The sequence below is a fragment of the Haplochromis burtoni genome, unplaced genomic scaffold (assembly GCF_018398535.1).
Source record: "Haplochromis burtoni strain Fernald_Lab_line unplaced genomic scaffold, NCSU_Asbu1 Contig_179, whole genome shotgun sequence".
NCBI lineage: Eukaryota > Metazoa > Chordata > Actinopteri > Cichliformes > Cichlidae > Haplochromis > Haplochromis burtoni.
Window position 1 is genome coordinate 70732 of NW_024582540.1, and position 25637 is coordinate 96368.

Genomic DNA, 25637 nt, shown 5'->3' on the forward strand with positions numbered 1-25637 from the left:
TACACTAGTACACTCTGTGATGGGTTATAAGGACATTTCCAAACAATTTAATTCTACAGTGAGAAAAACTATTCAAGGCAGTTGCCAGATATTTGTCTTTGTAGGAATGTATTTCCCAGCAAAATCAACCCAAAGTTAGACATTGCAATGCTCAGACAAACTGCAAAGAAATCCAAGCGCTACATCTCAGACTCTACAGGCCTGAGTTATATCATGTTTAAAGTTTATGGCACCACAATCCAAAAAAGGCTGAACAAGCATGGCTTCACTGAAGCCCTCTTTTCTCTAAAAAGAGCACTGCAGCAAAGTTTAGTTTTGCATCTCAACGAACCACAAGACTCCTGGAAATATCTTCTTTGGACAGAGAAGACCAAAGTTCACAGCACCACATTTAAAGAAAACTAAAGAGAGCATATCAGTACAAACACCTCATACCAACAGTCAAACACAGTGGTGGAGGAGTGATGATGTTGGCTGGTTTTGGAGCCACAGGACTTGGGGACTTTGTATCTTGGGCATCTTTCCTAGGTTTTGTTGTATAGCAAAGTTTTGTAGAATCAAATGTGATGCCATCTGTCCTATGAATTAAGCATGGCCAAAACTGGGTCACTGATTACTTCAAATTATTGCTGCTAAAGCTGGTTAGAGGCAACCAAATCAGTACTGTAGTTATGGTAAATGGCCTGTATTTATATAGCGCTTTACTATTCCCCAAGGACCCCAAAGCGCTTTACATATCCAGTCATCCACCCATTCACACACACACAGTTACACTGTTTTTTCATTCCAAATATGACAAGATAGAGTACCCACTGTGAAACATGCCCAACAAAATGGCTAATAACCCCTACTACAGGGTGGGCCATTTATATGGATACACCGTAATGACATGGGAATGGTTGGTGATATTAAAGTCCTCAAACTCATGAAAGAATAAAGTTAAGTTGAAACCAAGCACACCATTGTTTTTCTTGTGACATCACCAATAAGTTTGATGTGTCACATGGCCCTCTTCCTATTGAAAAAACAAAAGTTGTATCCAAGATGGCCGACTTCTAAATGACCACCATGGTCACCACCCATCTTGAGGAGTTTGCCCCCTCACATATACTAATGTGCCACAAACAGGACTTTAATATCACCAACCATAACCTTGTTATTACGGTGTATCCATATAAATGGCCCACCCTGTATTTTAGATGTAATTTAATGATTTTTAGTGTGCTTATTGTTACACACACTGCTTCTGCATTTGACCTTTCCTTATATAAACAAATGGACCCAGTACTAAGACCTGTTAAAAAAATTTAAAAAAAAAAAGTAGCCATTTTTTAATATGTATGTAAAACCTTTTAAGAACCTATGCTTCCAGAAAAAGTCAAAATAGAATTCATGTGTTTCGTAGTTTGGTCATATATTTCTCCCCCTCTTACATGCTACAAATGTCAGCGATATTGGCATATAGCAGCAGTCTACAGAGGACAGCAAAGGTGTACTAGGTGTGTGGATAAACATAGGTATGAGAAATGTTGGGCCAGATACATTTTTTAGTGTTGGAGGGAGGCACATGGTGATATATGAGGAATGTGAAGCTAGGAAGAAGACCACTGAGGTTGTGCAGGTTAAAGCGGGAAACAACATAAGCTATGCCGAGGCTGTTAAAAGGTGCAAAAGACTTCAACAGATGTCATCACCAGGTTTGACTCAATTAGAGAGAACAGATACTGAAAGCACAGTGGAAAAGATATTCATTGCATATGTAGTCAACTGTGCTGATCAAGTAAAATACAAGACAGAAAAAATCTAAATGGTTGTGAGGGGAGCACAATCATTTATGAGAGGGATTTCATGGGAACATATACACAAAAGACCAGGGAAGATGGAAAGCCAGGAACATCACAAGAGAAGATAATACGATTATGTTGCAATAGAATTCCAGAAGTTTATTAGAAAATGGACAAGAGTTTAAAGGATTCATAAAATTATTTTTAATAAGACACCTGATATCATTTGCATCCAGGAAACATGGCTCACACCAAATTTAGATTTTGTAATCAAAGGATATAGCAGTGTAGGTAGAGATAGGAAAGAAAGTAAAGGAGGAGGATGTGTAATTTTTGTAGAACAAGGTATTCAGTATAGAGTTCTAGCAATAGGTATGCAGTTGAAATATATTGTGATTGAAACATGGACAAAGAAAGGAAGTATTAAAGTTGTTAATTTTTGCAATCCATATAAAAGGCTGTCATTATATTTTATGGAAGAAATGGATACGTACATAGAAGGAAAAGTGGAATGGTGTGGAGACTTTAATGCTCACGGCACAGTATGAGGTAATTACAGGGAGTGCAGAATTATTAGGCAAATGAGTATTTTGTCCACATCATCCTCTTCATGCATGTTGTCTTACTCCAAGCTGTATAGGCTCGAAAGCCTACTACCAATTAAGCATATTAGGTGATGTGCATCTCTGTAATGAGAAGGGGTGTGGTCTAATGACATCAACACCCTATATCAGGTGTGCATAATTATTAGGCAACGTCCTTTCCTTTGGCAAAATGGGTCAAAAGAAGGACTTGACAGGCTCAGAAAAGTCAAAAATAGTGAGATATCTTGCAGAGGGATGCAGCAGTCTCAACATTGCAAAGCTTCTGAAGCGTGATCATCGAACAATCAAGCGTTTCATTCAAAATAGTCAACAGGGTCGCAAGAAGCGTGTGGAAAAACCAAGGCGCAAAATAACTGCCCATGAACTGAGAAAAGTCAAGCGTGCAGCTGCCAAGATGCCACTTGCCACCAGTTTGGCCATATTTCAGAGCTGCAACATCACTGGAGTGCCCAAAAGCACAAGGTGTGCAATACTCAGAGACATGGCCAAGGTAAGAAAGGCTGAAAGACGACCACCACTGAACAAGACACACAAGCTGAAACGTCAAGACTGGGCCAAGAAATATCTCAAGACTGGTTTTTCTAAGGTTTTATGGACTGATGAAATGAGAGTGAGTCTTGATGGGCCAGATGGATGGGCCCGTGGCTGGATTGGTAAAGGGCAGAGAGCTCCAGTCCGACTCAGACGCCAGCAAGGTGGAGGTGGAGTACTGGTTTGGGCTGGTATCATCAAAGATGAGCTTGTGGGGCCTTTTCGGGTTGAGGATGGAGTCAAGCTCAACTCCCAGTCCTACTGCCAGTTTCTGGAAGACACCTTCTTCAAGCAGTGGTACAGGAAGAAGTCTGCATCCTTCAAGAAAAACATGATTTTCATGCAGGACAATGCTCCATCACACGCGTCCAAGTACTCCACAGCGTGGCTGGCAAGAAAGGGTATAAAAGAAGAAAAACTAATGACATGGCCTCCTTGTTCACCTGATCTGAACCCCATTGAGAACCTGTGGTCCATCATCAAATGTGAGATTTACAAGGAGGGAAAACAGTACACCTCTCTGAACAGTGTCTGGGAGGCTGTGGTTGCTGCTGCACGCAATGTTGATGGTGAACAGATCAAAACACTGACAGAATCCATGGATGGCAGGCTTTTGAGTGTCCTTGCAAAGAAAGGTGGCTATATTGGTCGCTGATTTGTTTTTGTTTTGTTTTTGAATGTCAGAAATGTATATTTGTGAATGTGGAGATGTTATATTGGTTTCACTGGTAAAAATAAATAATTGAAATGGGTATATATTTGTTTTTTGTTAAGTTGCCTAATAATTATGCACAGTAATAGTCACCTGCACACACAGATATCCCCCTAAAATAGCTAAAACTAAAAACAAACTAAAAACTACTTCCAAAAACATTCAGCTTTGATATTAATGAGTTTTTTGGGTTCATTGAGAACATGGTTGTTGTTCAATAATAAAATTATTCCTCAAAAATACAACTTGCCTAATAATTCTGCACTCCCTGTATAATAATGAGAATGGAAATGTAACTGAGGAACTCACGGAAAACAAAAAGTATGTATGTTTGAATGATTGAAGTGGAACAAGAGTGAATGGAAGAGCGGGTACAGAAGAAGTAATTGATCTCACTTTGGTTTCAGAGTCACTAGCAGGCATTAGTAGATGGAAAGTAATTAGCAGCAAATTGATTTATAAAGGAGAAAGGAGGTAAGACCAAGAAGAAGACTACCGTGGTGGACAAAGAAATGTGATGAAGCAATTAAGGCTCGAAATAAAGCTTTCAAAATGTTGAAAAGAAATTGTAATGCTCAGAACCTTATTGAGTATAAAAGGTTACAGGGTAATTTGAGAAGAGTTGTAAAAAATGCAAAGAGAGATTTGTGGAGGAATTTCTGTAATTCAGCAGGAAGACAGACTAAAATAAATCAGGAATGGTCAATGATAAGGGAAATGATTGGGATTAAAAGAGAATATAGGTATCCAATCCTGAGTGATGGAGATATAACAGCAATTAGAAACGAAGAGAAGGTCATGGCAAAATCATTTGCTAAAATTCATAGTTCAGACAAAATCGATGGAAAGGAAAAGAAGAAAAGGACAGACATTGGCAGAGAATGGATAATTATTAAGACAAGAGGGAGATACTAATGATTTACTAAATATATAATTTACACAAACAGAATTTAACAGAGCTCCTTGTTAGGAGAAAGAGGTAAAGAAGTCAAAGAGTTTTGGGTGGACAGCAACCCAGAAAGCAATAGAAATTCAAAAAGATCAAATTAATATAAGCCCAGTAGTCCCATTACCAGTAGCACCACTACTTTCAGACTCTAGTTCATCATTGACCTGCTTGGATAACAGTCCTTCAGAAGCCTGACCAGACAAACTGCTGTTTTCTACAGTCATTGGATGGGAGTGATAGCTAAATTTGTCTGGATACCAGCACATTATTTTATTGTCAATGAGGTGGCAGATAAAATTGCAATGCAGGCTGCTAAAGGAGATCAAGTCGGTTTACATAGCATCCATCCATTCGCTTCCGCTTTTCCTTTTTTCAGGGTCGCGGGGGGCGCTGGAGCCTATCCCAGCTGTCATAGGGCAAGAGGCGGGGTACACCCTGGACAGGTCGCCAGTCTGTCGCAGGGCCAACACACAGGGACAGACAACCATTCGCGCTCACATTCACTCGCACATTCACACCTAATGGCAATTTGGATTTTACATAGCAGTATTAGCAAAACTGAAATGAGGAGCACGATAAAACAGAAAATGAGGGAAAGATGGCAAAAGTGGTGTGAGGAGGAGAGGACGGGGAGATAGTTTTATTCTATTCAAAGGAAAACCAGAAGAGAAGAGACAATAATATCTCGAATCAGATTTGGACACACTGGATTAAACAGTTCACTATTCATTATAGGGAAACATGGAATAAGTGAAACCATTCAACATTTTCTGTTGCATTGTCAAAAAATATCAGGAAGAAATTTATTCATTTTCATTATTTGGTATGAGCGGATTCTGGTCCACACTCCAAACCAGTTGGTGGCGGTAATGCACCACATCGTTGTTTGTGAACCTCCAAAAACTCCTTAGAAGAAGAAGAAGAAGAAGAGGCGAATGACTGAGGATTTTAGACAGGCACCTGTAAAGACAGCCGGATACAGTGCGAAGTGGTCCTGCGGGCGTCCCCGTTGCATAGAAACGAAAATTGTCGGGGACGTCGCACATTTACAAACTTGAGCTACCTGTTAACCCTGATAAATGAAGGAAATCGTTCACCTTTTCATATCGGGAAAGAATGATATTCACGCGATAACAAGCGACGTTTAACCGGGCTTAACAACTGCGGCCAACGCTAGTTCTGTTAGCTTACTTGCGATTAACAATCGTTCCCTCCTGAGTGCGCCGTGAAAGGTACACTTCAGCACTTCAGAAAGAGAATGTAATCAGTGACGGGCTCAGTTTTGTTGTCAGTTTCTGTGAGCATCTGTTTTTACTGACGTGAACCGTGACGAACCAGGAATAAGTGAAGTAAAGGCGAACCTCAAGTAACTAATGGCAAGCTAGCTAATACTCCCTGGGTATTATCCGTCTATCGGAGCTCCTGTGGGAGCATAACGGAATTTCTTTCAGGTATTTATAGCAGCAATCAAAAAGGGAGATATGGCTGTTGACGCTGGCAGCATCCCTGAACTGGACCAAAAGAAATACGATGCGGACGAACAGGTGAAGATCATCTGCTTGGGAGACAGCGCAGTTGGTAAATCTAAGTGAGTATTAGCTGGAAGCAGCGATCAACAACATTTGAGCTTTCCTAACATTGTGGGGTTGGCACTTTTCTCCTTCTTTCGCAGGCTAATGGAGAGGTTTCTCATGGACGAATAGTATCCTTTAGCAGTTTATACAGTTCTTTGTGGATCTAGAAAAAGCAGGTGACAGGGTGCCAAGAGAGGAACTGTGGTACTGCGTGAAGAACGAGAGTGGTAGAGAAGTGTTGTGAGGCTGATGCAGGACATATATGAGGACAGCGAGACAGTGGTGAGGTAGGTGTAGGAGTGACAGATGACCAGGTGGAAGAGGGGTTGGAGGTATGCACCGGAGAGAAATGGAATTGAAGTCAATAGAGGCAAGACAGAATACATGTTTGCGAATGAGAGGTAAACAGGAGTAACAGTAAGGGTAGTGAAGGTAGATGTGTTTAAATACCTTTGGTGGTCAACCATCCCAAGCAACAGACAGCGCACAAGAGAGTTGCAGAAGAGAGTGCTGGTGTGGTGGAATGGGTGAAGACACATGTCAGGGTAGCAGCAAGAGTCAACTGGAAGGTTTACAAGATGGTAGTGAGACCTGTTATGGCGTATGGATTGGAGACAGTGGCATTAATAGAAAGACAGGAGGTAGATATGAAGGAAGGTTGGAAAGATAAATGCTAAGATTTTCATTGGGAGGGATGAGAATGGACAGAATTAGAAATGACTTCATTAGAGGACAATGCAGTTAGGGCGACAACGCAGGTTAAGCAATTTGGAGACATAGTGAGAGAGGCATGCCTGAGAGCATTTGGACATGTGATGAGGAGGGATAGTGGACACTCGGGACAAAGGATGTTGAATGTGGAGCTCCCAGACAGGTGGAAAAGAGAGACACCTCAATGGAGGTTTATGGATGTAGTGAAGGAGGCCCTGCGGATGGTTGCTGTGACAGAGGAAGATTTTATTTAACTTTTATTTATATAGGGAATCCCAGCCAATGTCTATTACACAAGAGAGACCTGTTTTAGACAAACATAGTAAAATTTCAACAATAAAAGAAACAAAGACACTAGTTTTGAAGTGAGATGGCTGCACTGTTGTAACCCCTAAAGGGAGCAGTCAAAAGAAGAAGACGAAGAAGCAATTTATAAATTGAGTACTTAATTTTAAATTCAAGCAGGTGGGCTAGAAACAAAGACTTGGAAAAAGATTCTCTTAGCCTTAAGATGCTTTGAAGAAACAAGTTGCATATTGTTAAGATCCTTAACTCCTCGTGCAGTCGTCCCCAGCAGTTGTCAACCTATGCCTTGACTCTCTACAAACACGCAGCCACTGTAGGAAACAAGACCATAGCAGTTGGTAAGTACCATGCACTTGCTGTGACAACATAAAATATTTGAAACCAGTTTAAAATAATAATCTGCAAATCTTAAATTACCAAATTCTTTTTTTTATTATTTTGATCCAAAGATTTCTGGGACACTGCTGGTCAGGAGAGGTTTCAAAACATGCATCCTTCATACTACCACAAAGCACATGCATGCATTATGGTAAGAACACATTCAAGTGTGCATGAAGAAGTGAGGATTAAAAATAGTCTGAAAAATCTAACTATGTTGTCAGCAACCAAGGTGAACTTTTGCTAAATCTTTCATCTTTTTTTTTCTTTTTTTAAGGTTTTTGATGTTCAAAGGAAGCTCACATATAAGAATTTAGTCAACTGGTATAAGGAACTAAGAGAGTACAGACCAGAGATACCCTGCTGTGTTGTTGCCAACAAAATTGATGGTGAGTCTGCACATTAAAGTTGGTGTGGAGTTCTTGTAATGACTGTATGCAATGGTAATGTTAGAGTTCGATTTCTTTAGGTTGCAGTATTTTTTTTAACTGTTTTGTCCAGCAAACTGGACTTTGTGATTGTGATTGTTTTTCCAAATCTGCAGCCGACATGAAGGTCACTCAAAGAAGCTTCAATTTCGGGAAGAAGCAAGGACTCCCGTTTTACTTTGTGTCAGCAGCTGATGGAACCAATGTAGTTAAGGTCTGAGCAGGTTTCTTTCTTCTCCTGTTGTTTTACATAATATGACTGGAGTGAAAGTGTTCATTTTATAAGCCAATTATCAACTTCAGTCAGTGTAGTCATTATAACATGTTCACACCACCTGAACTTCTACTGCCGTCTGATAGCTCTGACTGTACCTCTTTCATCAGATGTTCAGAGACATGATCAAAAGAGCAGTGGAGTACAAGCAAAACCCCAGTGACTTCATGGATGAAGTGATGCAAGAATTAGAGGTACACTAGCTTCTCTGATTACTAATGTGCTTGTCCTTAAGCAACTGTAGAATTTTAACTTCAAAGAATTAAATATTTGATTGTGCGGTACTTAAAGTAGGAAATATAATGAGTTCATTATTGTCCTTTGTTGTTTTAATATGATTACTGGAGATCCTCTCTACTCAAAATCAACAATCATAGAGTTAGGACTAGTGACGAACTATATATATATACTGGATATCAAAGATGGAGAGGTGAAAAGAGGTGGAATCCTAAGATTAGGTGTGCAGCATGGGGAAAAGTTACTTAGAAACTAGTCACAGTTTGTATTGCTGCTGAGACTCACTGATATTGGATTTAGCTGACTGAATTCAACAAGATATAAGCAGATGTTGCTTAAGTTATATCTGATTTCCAACTCATAGACTATATAAAATTAGACGAAAATTTGAATTTAGTGAGTGAATTTAATCTAATGTCTAATGTAGCATCAAGAGCTTACATTTATACCACAGTCTGCACTGCAACCCATTCAACTTAGTGCATCACTGTCTACTTTACCACAGTATTGCAAACTAACCTGTTTTCATGCAAACTTTGAATAACAAAAAATATTGTACTTTAATTTGTTTAGCAAGACATTTCGCATTATGAAAAATACATAACTTCAGTAACACATCATCTTTATATCCAATCCCTGTTTCTGAAATGAATTAGGACTTTACAAGTAAGTTTTAAATTTCAGCTTTATAAAATGTTGCTTGCTGAGCAGTTCTTACCTTTGAAAATGATTCATCTTCCTCTCCCATCCAGTCTTTATCTCTCCCTGGGAAATACAGCAACTGTAGATTTAGGTAACAAAACACACTATGGTACAATCTGCAGAAAAGCTGTTTGAATTTGGTGATGTTTGTTGAGCTGTGTGAAAGCAGCATTTGAAATCACTTCCTACAAATTTCAGAACCACAACTTTATTTACATCTGCACCGTGAACGCACCACAGGGATACAAAGTGAAGAGGTGTGTGTTTAGGGTGTAAGTGAGACTGTGGGATGTCATTATTTTCTTATTACTACATGCTGTCAGCTGGAAGCACCTCCAGGCTGCAGCACATGAAAAATTAAATCTCTCAACAGTATTATGTGGCTATTATTCTTCCTATCAGATTTAATTACGCATTTAATGAAGGTGCCGGAACACCGTTCCGGATCATTCCAGCCCACTTTAACCCACGTTGCTAATAGTGTTAAGAAATCGAGTTTCAATGGGCAAAACTGAAAGATCAGAATTCTTAATACATTTAAAAGCATAAAAAAAATCAATATCATTTGTCAGATTAGTGCATTCAAAATAAGTGAAACCTAGTTAACATCTGCAGACTACAACTGCCTCTTTACACTTGTGTCATTTAAAGTGGTTCCGATTTTTAAGCTGTAACAAAATCACTACAAATTTATGATATAAAGAAATGTACAAAATGTACAAACAGCATTTGTTTTTGGCAAAAAAAAGTGTAGTTATGAGAAAATTTACTAATAACTGTTGATGATAGTGCTGATATCCTTCATTCACTGCTTTCATACAGAATTTTGACCTCGAGAAGAAAGATAATTCAGAGGCAGAAGAGGACGGATTGAAGGCAGAGAGTCCAGAGTTAGTTTAAAACATTTCTGATGACACCTGAAGGATCATTTCTGCTGCTTCTGTCCGGTGTCAAGACATCTTAATCTCCGTGACCGACACCATCAGCAGGAACACTAATTGTAATTTTGGTGGTCTGCTTTTTAATTGATTGGAGGATGGCGCACGGTAATCTATAGATGTTTTAAATTACTGCCCTCTATTCTGTCTAGTGACGGTAGCGGGAATAATAAATGTGGTGGAATGAATAGGATTTCTGTTGTTTACAGAGCTCATTTAGCTGCTGTCATTCATACTTTGAACAATATCTACTATTCTTAAGGTAGAAAATGAATGTTTGCTTAAGTGTGAAAAAATTACTATGTGAAGCATTGAAAAGTAACTCGCACAGCAAAGAGAACATGTGATTATGAACTGTACTTGCTGCTGTTCTCAGTGTTTGTGTGTAGTGTTGTGTGCCGTGCCAGCAGGGGAGCTGCATCTGTCGACTGCATTAATTTTATGATTTAAATTTTGTGTTTTTTATCTCTTCAATAAATGAGAACTTAATGTACCATGTAACCAAATCTTTATCATGCCTCTTTCCATCTTGCTGTAATGCAGCAATAGGAGCAGAGCACTAAATAATCAACTCATCACCATTTTATAAAAGAAAATGACAACAAGCTGCCTGTGATATGACTAGATAATAACAGAGATATTAATTAATATTCAAAGTTAGGTACAAATGTATTTATGCAGTTACACAATTTTGTATTTTTGCCACCACAGTGGATTTTAAATCAGTCAAGATGTGCAGACTTTAATGCAAGAGGTGTATTGAAAATTTTCATTAGCGTCTATGAATAATTGCCATTTTCATACATGGTCACCCATTTTCAGAGGCCTGGAAAACTTCACTCATTTTAAATACAAAGACTGGATGTAAGACTTCTTTTGCACTCAGTGCTTAAGTCTAGAGCCCAGCTCACTTGAGCTGCTCTACTAGGCCTTCACTGCAGATGCCTCCAGTTTCTGCTTGTTTGTGGGCCATTCTGTATTCAGTTCATGAAAAGAGTGTCGAGAGTTATGGCTTAGCAATTAAAAAATATCCCTGAGAAGCTCTTTGGTTGCTTTTGCAGTATGCTTTGGGTCATTATCCATTTGGAATGTGACGTGCTGATTCCGGGCAGAGAGTAAAGCCCCGTACACTTCTATCACCGGTCACATCAGCTGCACTGTATCCATATAAGCCCATGAGACAGCATTGTCTGACGGTAGATGGACTGATTCTTATATAGCGCTTCTCTACACAACTGGAGCGCTCAAAGCGCTTTATACAGTATGCCTCATTCACATAATAACTTTTTTCTAAGTGCTCTCATACTCCATTGGATGCACCAGAAAACAGCTTGGGGTTGAGTATTTTGCCCAAGGTCATGCAGATGCAAGAAGCCAGATCTACCTCCTGAGAGCATGATGATGGTTCGGATGAGCTCTCTATAGCACACTTTATGCTATAGACATAAAGTTTTATCTGTTCAACCAGATTTTTTTCCCCACAGCTGTGCAGGATACTTAGATGTTTCATGACAAAGTCTAATATAGCCTTCTTTTCCTTGAGTGTACCGAGTGGATTGCACCTCATTATAGTTCCATTCATAAACTATAATATAAATCTCCTGATTAATGGACGGCACGCCTACTTCCTCATGAATATTTATGCCTTAGTTAGATGTTAAGGGTTTTCCCACCAAGGAAAGAATTCTGAAATCATCCACTTTAGTTGTCTTCTGTGATCTTTTGGGCCTTTTTAGTGTCACTGAATAGACATTTATTCCCTTTAAGAATGTACCATTAAGTTGGTGATTTGACCGACCCCTCCTTAAGTTTGTGCTCTTTGTCTTATGCTATTGTTTTGCATTTTTCAGCCTAATTATGGGATCCTTCAATTGCTTTGATGATCCTTGGACCTGATACTGAACAGCCTCATCTGGCATCAAACTGACTGTCAATCGTAGGAAATCATCTTACTTTTGAGTGTCTAAAAAATGGGGGGCTATATTATATAGTTTTGCTGTTTAAGATCCACTGTGGTGATGTGCAAAACAAGTAAAAGTAGTATTGTCCAAAATCCTGTAGATATGATGGCATGTTTACCCTTTGTGTCGTATTTCCATTCAATAAACCACTGAAGAGACTGAAGTCAAAACAAGTAGACAAACTCTTTCATGTTTTAATTATAAATTTATTACATAATATAACAAACATATATCTCTGTGGTGGAGATATCCTGGGCAACATCTCAGATCTTGCCTCAACCTTTACTATCTCCCTTACTCTGCATGAGGAATACTAGGTAGCTTCTGGTTAACTCATATTTGTACACGGGATTTTGTGTATTAAAATACAGAGGGACTTTTATATGAATATTTTTAAGTGTGCAAAGGGAGAATAATTGCAGATGAGTTTTCTGGTCATTTGATGCCGATAAGGGGAAGCTTAACCCGTGAGACAAGGCTGAGGTGTTGCAGTGATACATCCACCAATCTAAACTTCACAGTGCAAACAAGGAGAAAACTGACAATGAAAGAAAAAAAACCCCTTTGATGATAAGATCACTGGTTCCATTTGGTCACTGGACTCCAGTGGGTTTTTAAAAAAGGTCACGCTGCTGCCCCTATACTATGTAGATTGTGCTTTGTTGATTACAAAATAAGACAAAGATAATCCTTCAAGGAAATTATTTGACCAAATGATGTGTACTTCTGTTACACTTTGCTCATTTTGAGTCTGTATCTGTGGTAATCTTAGCCACCGGTCCAAGCAGTTATTTAGTACAGCACTTATTCTCCTAACCAGGCCAGGCTGTGTCAAACTTCAGACTGCATATGTTCACCCTTCATCACAGTAAATCAAGCAGTTGTCTCCAAATTTCATTTAAATCAATAATTTAATAATACAGATATTAATTAATATGAGAGTGTGTGTATATATATATATATATATATATATATATATATATACATATACATACTACTTCTTCAAAAAATAAAAGTAATGACTGTACTTCCAGCTTCAGGAAAATACAGAAGGATCTAACAAACATCTGTTCTCAAGATTTCCAGGAGATGGCACCATGTTATCATATTATCTAACAGCTTTAGAGTGCTGTAACTAAGATAGTCCTAAAGCAAAGACAAATATACAGTGAAAAGTTTATTTACTTTTTGGCACATTTTTCCTTTGTGTTGTTTGTTCCTCACTGGATCACTTCATATAGCATATCCAAAACTCAGAAACTGAAGGTCTGAAAAAGGAAAGAGGAGTGCTGCCAGACAGAGTGGAGGGTAAAGAGCACAAATGCCATCTGGGAATGGGTTTACAAAACAGTGATACTGCATAAGCCGTGCCTACACAGTTACAAGGTGAGCTGTGGTTGTCTTGCAATATAAAATGTGACCGTGTTCATCAATAACGTGGTAATCTCAGTCTGTCTTGTTGCTCTTGAGCCGAGCAGTCCACTTTATGAAGACGTCACTTAGTACAAAACAAGAATGCCGGACGATGATGTTGAGTTTTGAAATGAAGATTAATGCATGTGTGCATTTTTATGTTTGTGTGTGTGTGTGTGCGTTTTGTGAGCACGTGTGTTTGTGTGACACAGCCACTGCCGGCAACATCTGATGGTAATACAGTAAGGCTATAGTGGACCAACTCCAGTGATGTAAACCCTAACAATTAACCACACACACACACACTGACGCTCTTGCACTGTCACACGCATTCTCATTGTTTCAATCCCAAACAAACGCACAAAAATGGAAACAAATAAGCGATTGCACACATACACACTGCCATACACACAGTGAAGAAGAACGACCACACAGAGAGATTCAGGGAATCCAGATGCACGCATGCTCTTGGACGATGGGTGGCTTTTATGTTAGCACCTTGTCACCTTGTTTTGTGCAAATCATCCCCTAGTTCATAGTTCAGAGTTCAAAAGTTCAAGAGTTCATAGAAAGAATAAAATCTGCTCACCTTTTTTTCACAGGTGGTTAACTATGCATATATGCCAAACATTCATATATAGATCTATATACTTTTTGTTTTTCAAAAATTTATATGAAATCTATTATATATACATTGCTTGTGATTAAAAAAAGCAAATATTTGTAGTTTGTTTATTTTTTACAAGTGTAAGTATGTTTAGAATGGACAGGAGATTTTTTTTCTGCTCTTTTTCAGTCACTCTAAAATTCAGATGAGTCATGATCCACACGCTACAAAATCTACCCACAGTGTCCGAGGGTAACAAATCAATCGACAAAAGAAGAACTGATAAGAACAATTTAAAAAAAGAAGTGTTCGAATGAGTCTGAGGACGTGACATCTACGTCAAAAACAAAAGAATAATCAGTGAGGTCACAGCGAGGCAGTGAGTGCTATTCCTACAACCCACATACACCGTTAAATTCCCCACCTGCTTTTACAAACTGTGAGAAAAAGAAACTAAACATGCGTGCACTTTTTCGCCAGGTGTAAGTGCCTTGGCATACTGATTGGATTCTGCTGATGCACAGAGATTTTACTTTTTTTACTGGTAATAGACATTTACTGGCTTCCCGTCAGAGAAAAGCTATAAAATGCATTTCGTTGTGTGAATAAAACTCACTGTTTCTCACTGCCAGCAGAAGCTACTCATGAGTACAATTGTAGATTTGTATTGTTAAAGGAAAATTCAGTGGTTTTTTTAAACAACCTGCACCTTATTGTTTTGAGTTGTAGCTGTCCCTCTGTTTATGATATTTTACTCACTTAGAAAATGGTAAAGATCGAGGAAAGCAGCAATAATGTCAGGTTGTAAAATACTGAATTTTCTTTAAGACCTTGCAGAGGCTTTCCCATCCCCACAGCCTGAGAAACTACAGACATTCCCTGCAGTGGCATTTCAGAAGGGCATACACATCAAGCTCATTTAAGCTTGTATGGCAAGTTTTTATTGGTTATACAGGTAAAGGAACACAATTATTAGCTTTTTTTTTTAAATTATTTGAACAGTTAAAGCTTGTTTCTCCAGGTTTCCATGCTTGGAAATTGATACCAGACCTTGTGCAAACTGGTCTAAGTAACACTATCGGGGACAGGGATGGAATCTTTACTAGCTCTCTAACAGACTATGGTGGTGTTTAACTGTTGAAGTGTAAGAAAAATTCAATTTCTAGTAGTAAAACAGCAAGCAACCTCTTCATGCTGGTGCCCCAAACTTCCATCCCTGAGTGATAAACAGGCATAAGATGAAGAGCCCCTTTAAAGCCAGTCAGCTTGCACATAGGTGGCCGGTGCCCTTGATGTGTTATTGTGGATACACAGACAGCGGGATCTGTTGCTGAAGCAGTAGGGATGGGTGTCAACTGGGGTCTCAGCCTCACATTACGGGATGCCCTTTAGTATGAAGGAAGACCGTAAGAAAATAAAAACAAACAACAAACTCTTTGTCAAAAACATGAAGCAACTCGTCATGCTACGGTTCAAAAAAGGAGTGACCATAAGGAAAGTTGGATACCTATGACAAAAACTTCATTTCCATATTTATATACTTTTTCCTTTCAAATATATATATATATATATAGAATACTTATATATATGTACGTATATATATAAGTATGTATATAATTGGTAGAAATGAGTAAACTATTAGTGGAATAGATTTAAAGATTTCTCTCTGCCTTCTATACTAAAAACCAAAAAAACAGGTGCAGATTAATTTATTATATTTCCTCTTTGCAACATTGTCTTTTCTCCTGAAAGCTATATTTAAATACATATATATATATGTATATATTATATAATACCTATATATAATATTCCCTTTGGAAAACCAAAAAAAGAAACTGATTATGAAAAAAAGCCACGAGTGTTGGTTAAACATTCTCCAAATATAATAGATAGCACAGTCTGGGTACCAAGGCAGAGGGGGTTTTCTCCCACGGTTTACTTTGTGGAGCTCCGACTCTGGGCTCTAAAGTCTTCGGTTTAAAAACAGCACGTATACAGAAGACACACCTTTTTCAGGGCTGTGTGTCCGTAGCACTGTGTTCATTGCTGTTGATCTCTGTATAAATATTTTTGAAAGGCAACTGAGCTTTCTGTGTGGAACAAAAAATTCTGCCTCCTCCTCCTCCTCCTTTACTCGAACTGCAAGAAGGCTTTCAGCAGCCTAATAGAGGGACCTGGGGGGTTATTTGGGAGGGGAGGTAGAAAGGAGAGGAGGGAGCGAGAAAGTGGGGATGTTACTAAGGAAACAAGTGAACCTTTCACAAATCAAATGTTCTAATTGGAGCTCGTCTGGCTCGTCTTAGCAAAAAATAAATAAATAAAAACGCCAAATATCATTTTGGGCCTGATTTAATTGGCCACAAAAGCAGGGTGGTGGGCAAGAAGAAAAATGAATGTATCGACGACTCCTCTTCAGTGCATTGCCATGTGCAGGGTGTTAATGCAGAATGGAAACAGAGTGTGCCTAAGAGCTGCAGGTCAACATTTGTGATGCCGAACATAAAAGCAGCCGGAGTAAAAGAGGAGCGGCCCCTATCGCATCGCTTATTTTCCTTAACCCCCGAATCTTCTGTCTGTCTTCACCGATCTCCATCTGTGGCTGTGTCTCAGGGCAGGGGTCAGCTCTCCAGCAGCTGTTTCAGTGCTCGCTCAATGTTCATGCGGTGTCCGACTCGTGTCACTCCCAGCTCTGCAAAGTCATCCTTGGTTAGAGCAGGGAGGTGAGAACCTTCGATCTCATGTTCCTGAAACCCTGCTCTGTGCTCCCCCAGGTTGATGCTCTCCAACCAGTCTCCAACATCATACTTGTTCCAGAGGTGGAGGGGTTTTTGGTGAAAGGGTCGTAGAGCTAAAAGTGGTGAACCTAACCCAGGTGAATGGGAAGGTGACGGGGACGGAGAGCGAGAGCGGGAACGGGCGCTGGAGCTCCTCATTACAAAGCGGACCTCCTTTGGCTCCTGGGGTAGGCTGAGGCTCGAAGATTTGAGGATAGTTTGTGGCGGTGTGGTTGGTGAGGTTGGTAGGCCGTAGCCTGAGAATCGTCCAAGAGGGTCGCCCCGATCAGGTGAGCCTGGACTAGGGGTGCGTCGGGTGATGGGGTAGCGACTGCCAGGGCGGATGGTGTATGTGGTTCCATAACTTCTTTGAGAGATGGTGTGGAGCTCACCTAGGCTGCTGAAAAGTCTGGTGGAAACAGACAGAGGCACAAGGCTTTAAGAATAAGGAAGACTCTGCTAACGAAAATAAAATAAAGAAGAAAAAATGACACTTTGGGTTATAGAGTGCAGTAAAAAAATATTTGCCCCAGTCATTGTTTTTCTTGCATATTTCTCACACTTGCATTTTTCAGATCATTTTAATGTTAGACAAAGAAAACCAGAGTTAATAAAAAATGCCATTTTTAAATTATGATTACATTTATTAAGGGAAAAAATTTATCCAAACGTGAAATGTTGCCACCTAAACCTAATAACTAGTTATGCCACTCAATTGCAATCAAGCATGAGCAATGAGTCTTTACACTGTGGAGGAATCCTGATCCTCTCATCTTTGCAGAACTATTTTAATTCAGCCACACTGGAGGGTTTTTGAACATGAACAGCCTGTTTAAGGTCATGCTAAGGCACCTTGGTAGGATTGAAGCTTTGACTAGGCCACTACAAAATTCATTTTTTATTTGTTTTTAGCCATTCAAAGCCTACTTCATATTGCCAGACAGGTTCTATTTAAGTGATTTCTTGATTCAAGGGTGTGGCAGTAATCATGCTTGGATGTCCAGTGAAACTAAACATTTAGTCACAATGAATTTGTGATTTAACAAGGTGGGCAATTGTATTTCCCCATTGGGCCAGGTAGTTTTGGATAGCTTTTTTCCCTTAATCAATAACATCATTATATTAAAACTGCATTTTTGTATTTATTTGAGTTATGTTTATCTAATATTAAAATTTGTTTGATGATCTGACAAATGTAAGTACGAGAAATATGTCAAAAAAAAAAAAAGAAATCAGAAAGAGGGCAAATACTCTTTCACAGCATGTATATAAACAGCAGTCATTCATTTTAAAGTAGGTTAGTGCAGAAGAGAGGTTAATGGCTGTTAGAAAGATCAAACTAGTCAGACTAAGAACATCTAGCTATGCAAGTGACTACAGGGTAGTTCTCCAAAATAAGAGCCCTAGCCCTAATTTTTACTCACACCCATAAAAACCCCTAGTCCCTGTGACATTAATGAGCGTGTTTTTGCTATGATTAATTCAATTAAAGCTGTTGAGTCCTACTATAAGCATCCTTGAATAGGTTAGTGTGACCAACATTAGATTACAAATACAGTGTTTAAACAGATGTATTGTGTTACACTGAAACTGCTGATATCACTAACCTGAAAGCAGAATTCATTTTCTAATGTGTGACAAATTCTGTAGAAACAAACGCACACACACACACACACACACACACACATCCAAATTTAGATGCAGAAGGCAGATCTAAAAGTAGAATATTAAATTTGATTTTCAGCTCTCTTGCACATTAGTTACATTTTGACTCACTCAAAAAAATGGATACAGTAAATATTCAATTTCATGACCACGAATTGTGTGAAGAAACAGGTGGGAATTGTTGTTAAACACTAATTAGCATTATTTACTTGTTAATCAAAGGAGTAAATGATCTTGGAAGCTTGGCTAACACTTAATTCAGTGCAATACGTTTAGCATTTAGGAACTCTGAGAAAGAAGGATAGTACTCACGTAAACACTGAGGTATAACTATTATTTTTTTATAGTGACCTGATATGGGATAATAGTTTAAATAGTCTAGTCACCTTTTTTAACATATATATATATCACTCTTTTTTGAAAGTTATTAGAAGCATAAATTTGTGACAGTCTTAGAGACTGAACGTTAGGATAAGAACAAGAACAGTAAGAAAGAGGGATGGATACAATTAAGGAAATTTTAGCTATCATTGTGCAAGCAAGGAAAAACTGATAGGAGAAACTAAACTACTGAGTTACTACAGTGGTGTCTTTTTCATGCATGTTAACATGTCTGAAGGTGTAGCACACGTTTTCCATCTCCTGCATGTTTTTGAAACTTTTTTATTGGGTGAGATTTGGAGTAAAAGAGTGTAATGAAAGACCGGTAGCTAAGCAGCACTCAGGCTGGAAAAATGTTCAGACTACGGGGAGCCGACAGATATGAGATGAGCTCCATGCGCACTTACACAGTCGTCCTGCCCTCCTGGGCGCACAGTCAGTTCTAGACCAATCAGATCAGAGCAGCAGGGCGGAGCATGCAAGGTGAGCAGAGAGAGAGCAATGGGAGAGAATGTTAGCATCACTCAATGAGACGCAGCCTGCCAACCAGACTTATAATCTGCCTCAGCCCGCTCCGCTGTCTTTGCTGTGCGTCATCTACATGTATAGGTGTATGTGACTGTGTGAGTGTATGACTGTTCATCAGTAGATGGGCATGAATGCATTTTTGTGCTTGGGTTGCTCTACGTGTCAGCATGACAAAGACAGCAGAGTGGGTTTCAGCACCTGAAGGTCTGACCAGTGGGCTACATGAGAGAGAAATGAGCACACTGTTCACATATCAAACACTGCACAAAGAAAAACGAACAAATAAAGAAACACAACAGGACAGCACATGTCTCTTGACTTTTAAAGCTGCTTTTGTACTTCGTTTCACATACATTTATATAAGAAAATACTCTTTTTTTTAACATGGATTTGTATGTAGAGCACAGTATATAAGCGGTGAATGCACGTGTGTTTTGGTGGAGCATATTCTGTTTTATCATGGTTTAAAATACAAGACAGTCAAGGATCATGGCCATCCTCAACACAAACACTGAAAATCAAAACAAAGTTATGCAACTTTCATTAAAAAAGAAATAAAAAAAAACAAAGGAAAGAAAACCAAAAAGCACAACAGAAATGAGAAACACACTTTTGTACGTGACCCAAAGCTCTGATACACAGCACATGAACAAGGTGGAGACAAAATTCAGCAGTGTAGTTTTTGAAGGGGTTTAAATGGGGCACAGAGGGGATGGGGTAAGTGATGGACGAATGTGACAATTAAGAGTGCGGAGATGCTGATGCTCTACGTGAAATGCTACAGCAGGTGAAGAGACACAGAGGCAGAGAGGGAGAGAGAGAGAAATAATGGTGTGCGCAGTCATCTTTTTTACAGCCAAGGGCAATCAACTGTCAGCATGTAGATAGTGGTGATCTCTTCATTTGGATAACATTAGGAAGGTGTGAATCCAGTCTGAACCGGTCTTACTTGATATGTTGTATTTGATATAATTCGAGCTTCATATTTAATTTATGGTCATCCAAAAGTCCAGTGTCTTGTACAAACAGGGATTTAGGACACCAAAGTATTAGGACAGCACATTTCTGTTTCTAATAGCAGTAATGAATTCCTCTGTAAAGACACATTGCTTTAACCCTGAACCATTAAATAATTGCCCGAAAGTCACATTTTTTAAAATTATTTTTAACAAAATCAATATTAATTTGCATATTTTAGTTGTGTAGTTTTGTATCATATTTGCTACATGTGTACGGAGGCCCTGGGACACCAAACGGAATGCAACTTAAGAAAACACCAGCATTAAGAAAAACGCAAAAGCACACACAACGGAAATAGGAAAAAAGAAAACAGAAATAGGAAAAAACAGATCCAAAAGCACAAGGGAAGTGTTTCTGGGGAGACAATAACCCGGCGGACCAGTTGCAGGAACCAAAATATGCTGAGAATTGTGCTGGGAGACACTTAAAAGAAGTAGAGGATCTATCGGTTTTGTGAGGAAAGAAAAGATGAGAGGTAAGTGTGTTAGCCTAACTATTAGCCCAAAAATCCGTCATCAGGATTATACGAATCATGAGATTAAAACACACTTACCTAGCATGTTTTGGTTCCTGCAACTAGTCCGTCGGGCTATTGTCTCCCCAGAAACACTTCCCTTGTGCTTTTGGATCTGTTTTTTCCTATTTCTGTTTTCTTTTTTCCTATTTCCGTTGTCTTTTGTGTGCTTTTGCAGCATTTTTCTTTTTGCTGGTGTTTTCTTAAGTTGCAGTCCGTTTGGCCCCTTAGGGCCACCATACCTCTGGCCTTTTTTTGAAAACTATTTCTTTAAAATGTATTGCACAATTTATTTTGTTTTTCTGAGGGGAAAAAAACACAGATTGTGTAGAAGTCTCAAAAACTGTATGTATCAAATATGATATACTAGGCATTAAGGGGTTGGAACATCAAACTATACTTGTCTAGAGCAACAGTAAGGATTAAATTCTGTGAATGGACATTAACTTGTAGCTCTATGGTGATTAGTCCTACAAAGACTTTCTCATTGTTCTTTCCCAGTCAGCGCTGTAACTGATTCCACTGACTCGTGGATGGAAACATGAAAATGCGATGCACAAGCTTTGGTGTGTGAAGTTGATCATGTCCTTTCGCTGATGTCACCATGATGAGAAGACTATGAAAAGTATGTTTTGACATCTTGTCAATGTAATATCGTCTGTTCATATCTTTCAGCTCCTCTTAGCAGCAGTGAAGTATGGTGGAAGCAACTTCTTCCATTCCCAATATTCACATAGAGAGAATATGATACAAGAAAAAAAATCAGAGAAGCTGAAAGAAGGCTGTGAAAGAAAATCCAACTCAACTGCATCTAAAAAAGTGATCACAAACCACAGAGCTCTTTGTAAGGCTGAGACAGATCCACGACTCCATGACAATGCATTTAACATCACGTCCTGTCAATTGTATTAAATGAGTAGCACTTCAGTGGGCAGCCAATAAAAGATACCATCTGTCCTTCTAACCTCAGATGTTAACTACCAGCCTGTCAAGCCACAAAAATACAACCAGTCTGAAGCCGGTTGCTTTATACTGGAGGAAATCAAAAGAGAAGATCCCACCACTTATGACAACATGACTCTTGAAGACTTTTGACGGGGTCAAACTCTGTCTGGTAATCTCGGCATTAACAGCCTTGTTAATGCTGAGATTGTGAGTGGATGGATTTCAACATGGCACACACCATTATAGTTCAGACAGGTTCAAATACTTGTTAAAATACATCCTTGAACCTTTGAGGTTATCACTGATGATAAAGTCTCTTGTCTTATCAATTATTATCAGCGATGACCGCAAAGAGCAGTGTACATGAGGATGTATTATGCACTATTTGAACAAAGGCTTTGGGAAACACTGGAAGGGGAGCTACTAGCAGGGTCATAGGTTAGAACCCAGAAGTGAGACTGTGCAAGAGATGAGGAGAAGCTTTCAGGAAGTACGTGCCTCCAAGCCCCGTTACCTTGTTTGCACCAACGGATAATCTACTACACACACTCACACACATATACACACACACACACACACCACTAGCTTATCAACTGCTACCGTCTACACTTACCAACACAGAACACTTAACAGGAAGCAAAGGAGTACAGCTGTAACTATGGAAACAAGGAGCCATCAACTGTAGTACTACTGTACTGTATCTCTAAAAACAATCATTTCTTGAAAAACATTGTGATGTAGTAATACTTCAATTGTCTTTTTTAATGATTCTTGAGGGACTGTACAAGTGTCAGTGAAGGAATCAGCTGATGCAAACAAGGTAACAAATAACAGTACAAAGAATATTAATGAAAAAAAGATGTATATAAGTACTGTTCTCCTTCAATGGGCTGATAGGCTCGTTATGTAAAATATATTTTAAAAAAAGCTTTGGTTTACCCTAGAGTCTATAACCTTAAGGTTTACTCTCTTCGGTGTCCTCACATCTGCAGAAATATAAAGGATTTCATTGTACTTTCAGGTAAGGTGTGAAAAAAGAAACCCACAGATATCAGACAAAAACACCAGTGTGCTTCAGTTAACCCTGAGACAGCTGCTGCTATGTGAGAAGTCTTCTTCTTACGGATGTTAAAGACCAAAACATGACCTGCTAATGTTATAGGATATATTAACTATGCTGTTCCACTAATATTGTCAGGGAAACTAGCACCAACAAAGGTAGTGACCTCTGATATCATTACTATTTACCATCACAACAACTTAAACAGAAATGTACTAGCTTATAAAAAGAATGCACAATGGAAGATAACAACAGACACTGGTGCAAATAAACTGATATAATAAAAATGCTGATAAACTAGAGAAAATAATTAACTCAGTGTCAAGAAGTAATTTAAATAAATCAAAAACACACAATGCTTGATCTTTTTTTACTCTACCACTACATAAAGAAAGGATAAGAATGAAACTTAAAAGGATTTGTTTTTTTTATTAAAACCCTTTGTTCTCTTACTTTATAAGATCGTGTCTTACCTGGCACCTGCCACAGGTGACTTCCTTCCTGGATCAAGTGATGCTCCCAGAGGTTCCTCTCCTAGTGATCTGGTGTCTTTATTTAGCTGCTGTAGTCGTGAACTGAGCTCTCCCATAACAGATGGTTTTGCTCCCTCATCTGCACCCAGCCCCAGTCCCAGCCCACCAAGATTTCCCAAACTCCCAATACCTAGCCCCACTCCTGGGCCACGGGGCTCCACTGGGTCTCCCCATAGCTTGGACCTCCTCTGGAAGAGGTAGCGTGGCTTGGTGGGGGCTAGACCAGTAACTGAGGCTGAACCACCTGGGGGGAGTCCAGCTCCTCCAGCTGCAGCAGCAGCCAGGGCAGCAGCCTGTTGCTGTGATAGCAGCTCGCTGTCAGAGCTCTGCTTCAGCAGAGGGTCCCTGAAAGTGACGGGGCCTTTACTGCCTCCTATCTGGGATTTTAGTCGGGGCTTAGGAGGCACTGGCGGCTTGTCGAGCACAAATGTCTGCCCGTCGGCATAGGAGGTGTGCGTGGTGTGTGTGTCGGCAGGCTCGCCGCTTTCTGAGGACAATGTGGACATGCTGGAAACCGTGGAGACGGTGCTGGTGGTCTCGAGATGGTGGTCTCGCTCTCTCTCGCTGGAGCTGCGTGTGTCAGCTTCTTCCACGCCTGAGTCAGCCGCTGAGCCAGACTCACCCACCGGTGGGGGCTCCAGAGGGTCAGAGGGCTTCCCTGAGACAGCTGCTGCACTGGGTGGAGGCAGGGGTTGAGCAGGCTGAGTGGGGGTCACAGCTGGCGTTGCTAGGGTTGAGGGTGTTTGTGGCATTGGTGTTGCAGGGGTGGCGGGAGACACAGCAGGCTTAGCTGGAGACACTGGCACCCCTTGTGCCTGTGCCAGTAGCCCATTAGCAAACTCATCTGGTGGCGGAACAACTCCAATCTTACGTAGCTCCTCTCGTGTTTCCTCATCGCTGGAGGATAACATGGCAGGGGGAAGGGTTACTGTGTACGGATCCACATCCTCCTCTGAGCTTCCCTGAGCCAGACCCTTCTCTTGGACTGGACTGGCAGAACGCTGAGCTTGGAGCTGGGTCTGGGGCTGGGCGACACTGGGACTGGGGGATTTAGCGCGTGGACTTGGTGATTTGCTGGGCTCCATGGAGGCTGGGGCAGGTGTCTGCTCTTGTTCTGAATCCACTCCAACAGCCTGCCCATTACTGGTGGCATGGACCATGATTAGCCCTGCTGTCTTCTGCTGTGATGTATCCATAATACTGATCAACATACTCTTTTTATCCTCTAACCTCTTCTCTTCCTTCCTTTCCTCTATCCTGGCCTCCATCTCCTGCCGGAATGATACAGGTGACGAAGATGCAGCCCACTGTGGCTTAGTGGGCTGCGGGGATAAAATTGATGCTGCGGAGGATCCAACCCCGAAACCCGCTACCTTGGCGCTTTTAGGTGAAAAAGGGGGAGATGTAGCTGCCCCTTCCCCATGTGGAGACTCTTTGGTCTGAGTGTCAATGAATATTACACCCTGGCCTAATTGCTCTTGTTTAGTCCGAGGCTCTGGGCTACTAGTAGGGGACTGGCTCTGGGAGGTCAGTGCCCTCTCCCTTGCGGCCAGCGCAAGAGCCAGTGGTGAATTGGGGTCCAGAGGCTTTCCTGTAAGTGGATGGATAAAGGTGGTCCCACTAGGTGAGGGGCTCAGAGCCAAGGCAGGGGGAGGCAGCTGTCCCAGCTCTCGTGTCAGCATCCGTTCATCGATGGAGTGAGACTGAGTCAGAGAGGGGGAATCAGAGCTGGTGGTAGATGCCCCCTCCATGGTCCCAACAGAAAGGAAGACAGTGGATTTCCTCCGTTCTTCTAGGCGACGCTCACGATCCTTCACAGCTCCAGCAATTGCAGCGGCAAAGGGGCCTTTGCCCTGAAACATCATCTCTCCTTGAACACGCATACGCTCTCGCTCAGCCATCAGCTGCTGCTGGTAGTAGTCTGCACGGCTGGTGTGTGTGTGCCCGTAGGTAAGTGGGTGTCGTCCTGAGGGTGAGCTCTCTCGCGAGTGGGCAGCAGCTAAGGCCAAACTAGCTTTTTCTTGTGCATCTTCCACCTGCAGTGTAGAGACCAAAAAAATCAGGTTCCTTCTTTTTTTTTTTACATTCAAATGAAAGCAACAAAATC

General features: G+C 40.3%; 2 protein-coding genes across 14 annotated transcripts in view; one reads left to right on the top strand and one right to left on the bottom strand.

Annotated features, from left to right (window-relative positions):
* The first annotated feature begins 5522 nt into the window (after positions 1–5522).
* On the top strand, positions 5523–10630 carry rabl2 (RAB, member of RAS oncogene family-like 2). Its single transcript, XM_005934123.3, has 8 exons — positions 5523–6169; positions 6254–6283; positions 7431–7510; positions 7622–7701; positions 7828–7939; positions 8095–8192; positions 8363–8446; positions 10014–10630. The coding sequence occupies exons 1-8, from the start codon at positions 6063–6065 to the stop codon at positions 10089–10091; spliced, it is 669 nt and encodes a 222-aa protein (XP_005934185.1). The 5' UTR covers positions 5523–6062; the 3' UTR covers positions 10092–10630.
* A 4394-nt stretch (positions 10631–15024) lies between these two features.
* shank3a (SH3 and multiple ankyrin repeat domains 3a) overlaps positions 15025–25637 on the bottom strand; it is a 158928-nt gene continuing 148315 nt past the window's right edge. For 8 of the 13 annotated variants that reach the window (XM_014337404.2, XM_014337401.2, XM_014337403.2 and 5 more), the window contains 2 exons: positions 23471–25566; positions 15025–17293 (listed from right to left, as the gene is read on the bottom strand). In XM_014337404.2, the coding sequence (XP_014192890.2) occupies positions 16729–17293; positions 23471–25566 (2661 nt within the window). In that variant the 3' untranslated portion in view covers positions 15025–16728. Of the gene's footprint in view, positions 17294–18491; positions 18529–19337; positions 19373–21174; positions 22924–23470; positions 25567–25637 lie in introns of those variants that run through there. The other 5 variants (XR_001336747.2, XM_014337406.2, XR_001336746.2 and 2 more) reach the window with 5 other exon arrangements.